The following is an 8,614-nucleotide window of genomic DNA, read 5'->3' on the forward strand; positions in this document are numbered from 1 at the left end:
GAAAATGAAAGGGATGACAGCGGCTGGATTCATTGCAGTTCTACGGTTTTTTAAGATGAATTATTTTATGTATATGAATACATTGCCATGATCTTCAGACACACCAGAAGAGGGCACTGGATCCCATTACAGATGTTTGTGAGCCACCATGTGGTTGCCTGGAATTGAATGCAGGATCTCTCAGTGAGCCATCAGTGCTTTTTAACTACTGAACCATATCTCCACACAATGCTTTATGTTTTATTAAGCAATATTATAAAGGATATGTACATATTTCAATAAAATATATAAGATCTATTTTAAAAAATCAAGTGAGCATTTAATAACATAAAGGAATTTACATGTTAGGCCCAAGAAATCTTGTCTAAACTATGGAGATTATAACCCTGCACCAGTTTCTTCAAATCTCTTGAATTTTCACATCAAGGCATAAATGAACACACAAAACAGCACTGAGGCATTGTGGGCAAGCCTCATAAAACAAGCTAAGAGCTGGTGTCCTATGGTACCCCTAAGCCAGGCAACTGGAAAGGGTGTGTTCTGCTGTTCTTCATAGATTTCAGCCAATGCATGCTCTGTGGAAGACACACCTGATGAGACAAAAATCAAGTTAAACACAAGTATGCATGAGCCTTTCACTTGAATGCTTCTGGGTGAAAATAATAGCAGGTGGAGAAACACATCTGACACATAAGGACCATGAGTGTGAAAGATGAAGTCCTCATAGATGGTTTTCTCTATTTCCCCTTCTTCATACCTCTTGTGTTGTGTGTATTTGTCTAGGTACAATTGCATTATTTCATATGTGTGTCTGGAGCACTTGAATGTGTTGGCTCATGTCTGAGTAGTTAGGGGTCTCAAGTGTTACCCTGACCTTGTTTTCTGAGACACTTAACCTTGAAACTGTAGGTGAGAATTATGACTGGATCATCTGCATTGGGCTACTAAAGGGTCTGTCTCCTATCACCATAGATGTTATTATAGGTCACATCGCTATGCAATGCTTTTATTTGTTCACTAGATCTGAGCTCATCTCCATTTTTTCAGAACTAGTACGGAAACTAGTGAGCTCTCAACCCTGCCACAAGAAAGGAAGTTTTGATGGATAGTTTTTATATCATGATAACATTCATGAGCATATTATAGTCCACAGAGCATATGGAAGTTTGTGTGTGTGGGGGTCAATTCTTGGTTGAAATTCTGTTAAAGAAGCATATGCAGCTGAAGAATGAGTATATTTTCTGATTTGTGGAAAACTACAAACTGGAGAGACCATTGGGTATTATCAATTTCCTGTGGTGATGAGCATTTTGTGGAACTTGGAACTTTAGCTTAAAAAGACATATTGTGGCTTCCGTTAAGATCTAAAGTATGGATTTGCTGACTCAAAGGGCAACACAAGTGACCAAGTTCTTTGATGAGCCTAGTCTCCAAGGCAGAGTAGGCCTGGTATTTTAGAGTTGCTGAAAGGAGCTAGTTTCGTCTCTTGTTTGGTGTCCCTGAAGGATTCTGTTATTTTGCCTCTCAGAAACACATTTCTGTCATTGCCTCATGGTTCCCACTCATTGCCTTGAGGGGAGACAGGCAGACATATGCCTCAGGTTCTTTGCTTCCAGAAATCTCAGTCTGAGTATCCAGTACCAAAGCTATTTCACAATGACAGAGAAAATATAATGAGGTAACAAATTTCAGAGACTTGCCGTTTCTACCATTTCTAAGACCTCATAAGGAAAGCCATGAAATTCCTTAATTGCTTTCTTAGAAGAATTTCCCAATCCAAGAAGCTCATAGAAAGGATACTCCCTAAACACCATGGAACTCCACACTGGACCACAACTTCTATTTACATTGTTATAATATGTCTTGGATGCTTAGTGGCTGGGAGACATTGATACTGCATGCTCCCCCCCCCCCCACCGCCCTGTTTGAGCCAGGTGCCACAGGGGCCACAGCATGGGAAGAACATGAGTCAGGTGGGAAATGTAATTCTTTCACCTGGACTGCAAAGGGAGGGTAGCTGTCTCTTCATAGGAGGTTGGTTATGTGTATGACTTCTCTGTCTAAGCAACAATGATGTCAAAGAGTGGGGAGCTAATTACTCACATTCTGTAGGAGATGGGATTACAGAGGTTGTGTCCTGGTTGGTGGAGGTGTCTGACAGGTAAAATAGGTTGTGTACACTGCCTCTTCTGGCCTGGCTCCCTCCTGTGGCAGTTCTGTTGCACCAGGCCAAGCACAGGCCTGTGGTTTAGGAACCACGGGCCTGGGCCCAATGATCAATCCTTGAAAGAAGACACAAGCAAAATGACATTGACACTGAAGGATTTAGCATAGAGCTGCTGTGTGGTACCATAGGTCTCCACAGGATTCTTCCCTTCCTAACCTGTGCTCCTTTTCACCACTCTTTCTTCCTCTTTCCCTCCATCCTCTGCCCTTGGTCACATCCTCTGCTGTCTGCTTCTGACTCAACTTCCTCAGATATACATAAGCAGTATTTAGTTGGAAAGTTCCTTCTAGGCTCACAGACATCTTAAGGTTCATTGTCTATAAATGGGTGCAGCCACTCAGTGGCAGAGTGCCTTTGAAAAGGAAAGATCGAGCTGTTTTTAATGATGTTGCTCAGAATGTTTTCTTTCCAGATGATGATTGAGAAGCTAATTTAAAAAAAATGGTGCCAGGTACCACAAGAGTAACAGAACTGTGCTGTTTTCTCGGGTTTTGTTTTTTTACTTTTTTTTTTTTTAATGGAGTGTGCTGGATGTCTCTACAGTTTTGTTCAGATGACTGCAGAACCTGGAAAAGCTGTTGCTGCTGTTGATGCATAACACACTGCTATTATTGGTCTTTTTATATAAATATAAATATATATATACAGATATATAATTTGAATTTTTTGAAACTTTACCTGTGCTGTCAACTTTCGAAAAAAGTATCCCCGTTTACTGTGTTGAGTTGGCACTGTACAGAAATTAACAGCCATATTGGTCTAGAAATGTTGAACTTAAGTTTTTTCCATTTGTACAGGGGTAACACACTGTATTAAATATGTAAGATCTTATATACGTGGGTTTGATTACAAAAACTAATAAAGTATTCTCTAAATTAAAAAAAATAGCATAAAAAAAAGAAAAAAAATTACAGAAAAATCAGTCCATGAAATACATTACTAAGACCATTACTGAGGCCCTTTATTATACATAATCTCAGCAAAAGAATCATATTTTATGCAAGACAATGAAAGGCACAGATGAAAACAGAGTAGAAGGAAACCTGGATAATTAGTCCCTCCACACAGACTTTTGCGAGTAAGTGGTCAAAGATCAGCTCTTGACACATGTGAAAATGTTAATGCATTGTGGGCTCTGATATTTTGCATTGCAAAAGATATGGCTATCATAAAATGCACATAGGGGAGAGGGAAAAAAGTGGGATAAAAATAACTATGATGACAAAAATAAGAACATGAATACATAAAGGAAGATACTGATACCAATTAAAGAAAAGTTCACTAATTGTTAAATTAAGAGGACAGAGATCAAATCAGAATCAGTTTCCCTAGGTCAGTATGTTGACTTTCCTGCATATTTACTTATTCTATTCTGGGGAAAGAAATAAATCTTATTCTAACTACATAGAACAAACCAAATTTATAAAATAAGTAAAAAGTGTTCGAAAAGTGAGACTTAAGTGACACTTATGGAAAGGCTTACACACTCTGACAGTTCTTTACTTTAGATGCTGAAGTACACTAAAGCTTCTCATGAAATACTCAGCCCTTCATGCGTCACTAAGCCACTTTGCTCTGTTGTCTTTACCAAGTTGAAGGCTCTTAACCAAACCCAAAACAATGTACATTCCAATCTGAATCTTGAAAAAGTCTTCTATGAAATGCAAAATAAATTTTATAATTTATTTAAAAAAAAAAGAAAAGGAAAGATCAAATATATATGTGAATGTTGGCAGTCATGCCTACTCAGTTTCTTTGGGACTCCATTTTTCCATTGTTTGTTTTCCCTTACCTGGATGATGTGTGTCTTCTACTTCGAGTGGGGAAGCAGAGAAACAACCTCCTAAACGGGTGACTAATCTGCCTCCTCACCCACTTCCACAGCCTTCTGTTGTTTCTGTTCGGGGCTGTGGGTGCCTCCCGGAAATGGGCCTTGGTAGATGGTAACTCGAGGATGGAACATCCAGGGTTCCGTTTGTTTGTGGTGTCCTCTAAGAAGGACAACACGTCCAGAGGTGTGAGACTAAACGGGATGTTAATTCCCATGTCCTCAATCTCAGCCTTCTTTTTTGTCCCCTTGAATGTTTCAGCGAGCAAATCAGTAGCCTCTGTCTCTATCGCATTTGTATTCACTACATTCACACAATCACCCTGTGGGGAAGAAGTCACAGGTAAGCTGATATGTATAAAACAGGTGAGTTGGACCTACAGAAACCTTTGCTACTTTTGTCATTTACCTGCTGCACAATGTTGCCTTTTTTTGAGGTCATCATGAATGTGGGCAGAGCCAATTCACTCCATCTCCTCTTTAAGGGAAATGGAGGGAGGATGATACGACATGCAGGTGACTTGACAGAGTGTCTCTTTCGAAGATGTACTATTTGTCCAGGATGGTAATGGCTTTTCTTCTTGAATAGTACATCGTTTTTTGCCAGGGTATCTCTAAAGTGAGTTGTTCTTGCCCTGTCCAAGTTTTCCTCTATCATGTGGCTCAGGGAACACACAGTGTTCACCAGACTGGAGATGGACCACCCTGTTTCACTGAATGATGTTGGTAAATTTGCATCACTCAGATCTGTGCCTGTTTCACTGAATGCTGATGGTAAATTTGCATCACTCAGATCTGTGAATGTTTCACTGGATGCTGATGGTAAATTTGTATCACTGAGATGTGCCCACAAAAATTTGTCTGCCATGTCCTTCACTTCAAAAGGAGGAGAATGGTACCACCACAATATCCTAGAAGTTAAAAAAAACAGAAAGAATGTATAGGAGTCCTATACAAATATATACAAACATTTATATATATTTTGTGTATAATGAAAACCAAAGCTATACTAATATTATAATGATGTATGTGGTCAGAGAGAAAACAAAAGAAAACAAAACAAACAAATTTAAAAAACCAACCCAACCACAAAACAGTTATGAGAAAGTTATGAAATATCACATCTGGACATAACTTCACTCTTAGAGGTTGAAACAAAGGGCAAAGAGACAAAGAACTGGTCCATTAAAAAGATGAACAAATTTGACAACCTTTGACTGAATCACTCAGATAGGACAGAAATTATTGAGATGAGAGATATGGTAAAGACAAGTAGAATCCGTGGGAACTTCAGCCAACCTTGAACTGCAGAGGAAGAGACTGCTCATTCTACAATACAGACATCAACATTAATATAAGAGGTAACCAAACATGGACCAACTTTTGCTTCCCTGTTGCTACATCCTGGGTGTGATGATACATTTATGATCTTATGAGTATGTATAGTGAATAATACAAGGAGATCAATATGAGTACAAGGTTGAAAGAGTAATAGTTATTCCTAACAAGGACACCCAGGACCAAGAGCTTGCACAGTGGATCTCAACCTACTGGCCATAAAGTACATTGGAGATCAATAATCCTCAAGGTATTCCACCAGAGAAACAAGGAAAGATAATTCTACAATTAGTCTTCAAAGCTAGTATTACATTAATACCCAAATCATAAAAACCACACACACACATGCATGTGCATGCACAATGTATGTTAATATCATAGATGAAAATCTACATGTACATCTGAAAATAGGTTCTTTGGTAGATCACACAACAACAAGCAGGTAAGGAGGTCAAGGGAAGAGGCAATGCTCAGGCACCAAGAAAAATATACTGTTATTTACTGAAATATATAGGTACATGGGGTTGGTTGTCTGTAACATGCCATTTCTAGAGATATACTGAGCCTGACTAGAGCCATGGTTGTATAGGTAGAATCTGAATCAAAAGAGAAATGTAGGCACATGCAGGGGCTGTTGCAATGTAACAGAGCAGATAAAAAATTTCCAGCTCACTACGGACATGTACAGGGTGCCAGAGGGAAGGTCCTTGATCTACACAGTTAAGATTTTAAATGCAAAATAAATTGGAAATAAAGTAACATGAGAGCAGAGGACAATATGGCAAGGACATTTATTGAAAAAGGACCACTTTGAAAATATAAACGCAGAGCAGTAATCAGTGACTCAAACAAGAGCAGTGAGTGAATGAATCAAAAGGGAACAGACAACATAACCCCACAGCAACAGAGAGTAAAACTCTCCATATCAAGGACTAAGAGTCTAGTGTTGCCCAAGTGTATCAGGACTCATAGTGGAGTCCAACTACTCTCCATCCATTAAGAATTTCTCTGCATCATCGGGACAAACCCCAGCACACTGCAATGCTTTCTATGAACAAATTTCCATCCTTTCACTCAAAGCTCTCCATGATGTCACTGCCAGGGATGGATCAGTAACAGCAGGGAATACCCTGAAGAAATTCCTCTATACAATGCTAGGAATTGTATTAGTTTTACTATGACAGTGAACAAATCCTCCACAACGTTAAACCTAAGGGACAAATGAGGCTCTCAAAGGAGGGGGAAGGCATGGCAGTTGGAGTTGCTGCTGAGTTGGCAAGATGGGTCAGAAGTAGCTGATTGAATGGCTTGGGCTTGCCTTGATGCATCCAGTCACCAAACATCTACTTTCTAAAGTTACTGGGGTTTCATGATCTTCCCAACTAATCCATGCAACCTTCTAGAAACCAAGCCTTCAGACACATGAGAGGTGTGGGGCCTTTCTCATCAAACCTTGAGCAGGACACTTTGATTTTAATAACAGGATGTCCCATGATGAGGAGGAGGACAAGACTGTCTCTGTGCTGCTCTGGATTAGGGACATGAGTCTGGACTAGTTTGAGAGTGAACCTACGGATGGCTTCAATCACTTCTCACTATCACCATTCTTTAAGAACCTACTACATACTTCATCTCTGTGCTCCTGATACTCAATTCCTTTATCTTAAACTTCTATGGATGGGCATCTAAAACATAGCAACCCTCATTTACACTGTACTGCTGTGGGTTGTCTTCAGTGGACATGCATACTTTTGTTTTGGGGGTGAATGGGGTGTGGCAGGTCTGGGAGATTACTAATAGGGTAGATGATCTTTAAGTTCATCAAAGTGTGGGGGATGTAATGGTATGTGCAATGTATTCAAAGTGCACACCATCATGGAATTTTTTATTTTCTATATCTACATTCTACTAGCAATGCACATAAAGTAAAACAAATTAAATTTCAAAATGTCAAAAAATTATGCATATTCATGAATAGGACTGTGGGAAGGAGAAAGCAAGAAACAAAAGTAAAAGCACAAATTAATAAAAAAAACCCACTACTAAAGAGATGTAGATCAAAACAAACTTGGAAACAAAACTGTTGAACTCAAATCCGATTAGAAAACAAACTCAACCTCTTGAGGTAAAATCAGCTCAACTATGACTTGTGACCCAGCGTCTGCAGCCAACAAAGCAACAGCTCTGCAGTGTGAGGAGAAGCCCCAGACCCAGCCTGTGGATCAATAGGCAGGGTCTGCAAGTCCTCACAGAGGCTCCACTGACTTTATTGCAAGAAAAGAACCAACCATGCCACTCACAATCAATTTCTCCTTCTGACTTCCCCTGCCCTGGTGCTTCATAACCGCCACAAACAGTACCCTATAGGTGATAATTTTTTTTTAAAGGAAGCAAATGAATGAACTAAATCTCAAACTACTATAAACAGTAGATCAAAATCTAGGCCCCCAAACCAACCGCTATGAAGCAAACTCACTAAGTTCTTGTCAGTTGGGATCACAGATGTTCAATTCCAAAGATGAACAATATAAAACTCTCAGAACACAATGCTGAGTCTGACTGCTCTTAGCCAACATACAGCTCATTTTTACTGCAGTATAAGGACAAGATCCAGTCACAGCTGTTGTCTTACATGGGTGAGTGAATATACTTCTCACAATGGCTATTTGTGAGGTCATGGGAGTTATGGACCAATCACAGCTAGCCAAAACACATTTCTACTCTCAAGGGCTTTTCATGGATCCTCCCAAATCTATGGCTTGAAACAACTTATAAGGGACGGAGGTTGTTTTGGCTCAGGCTTTCAGAGATTCAGGCACAGCATGATGAAGGGCTCATCCACTGGGACTGGCAGCAGAGAGTGAGACAACTGGTTTCGATGCATAAACAGTTTCCCAGGTCTCCTAAGGACCCAGTGTCTCCCAGCAGGACACACATCCAAGGGTTTCTTAACTACTCAAACAAGGCTGCCTAAGGGGACCAAATGTCTAAACACATGAGACAGCACAGGACATATCACATTCAACCTATGATAAAGACCTTTTACTCTTAATGGCAATCATCGATCATGGCAAAGAAAATGATACACTGAGGAATATGTAGTTCTCTGGAGTAGACACTGAATTTAACTACTTAGGAATTTATGTAGGGTTTGTTAATGGCCTTGAGACTTGGGCCATAAGATTCTGTATCAACTCAGCTTTTACAGACTCATCATCTCT

The 8,614-nt window shown here is 39.7% G+C and overlaps 1 protein-coding gene across 1 annotated transcript; it reads right to left on the bottom strand.

Moving 5' to 3' along the window:
* Positions 1 to 222: 222 nt before the first annotated feature.
* LOC102546862 (uncharacterized) lies at positions 223 to 8,050 on the bottom strand. Its single transcript, XM_087577394.1, has 5 exons — positions 7,870 to 8,050; positions 4,465 to 4,966; positions 4,020 to 4,378; positions 2,104 to 2,282; positions 223 to 590 (listed from the first exon to the last, which is right to left on the bottom strand). Exons 2-4 carry the CDS (start codon positions 4,921 to 4,923, stop codon positions 2,249 to 2,251), a joined length of 852 nt encoding a protein of 283 aa, XP_087433520.1. The 5' UTR covers positions 4,924 to 4,966; positions 7,870 to 8,050; the 3' UTR covers positions 223 to 590; positions 2,104 to 2,248.
* Between the last annotated feature and the right edge of the window lie 564 nt (positions 8,051 to 8,614).

This window comes from Rattus norvegicus, chromosome 11, assembly GCF_021556685.1.
Source record: "Rattus norvegicus strain SHRSP/BbbUtx chromosome 11, alternate assembly SHRSP_T2T, whole genome shotgun sequence".
NCBI classification, from domain to species: Eukaryota; Metazoa; Chordata; class Mammalia; order Rodentia; family Muridae; genus Rattus; species Rattus norvegicus.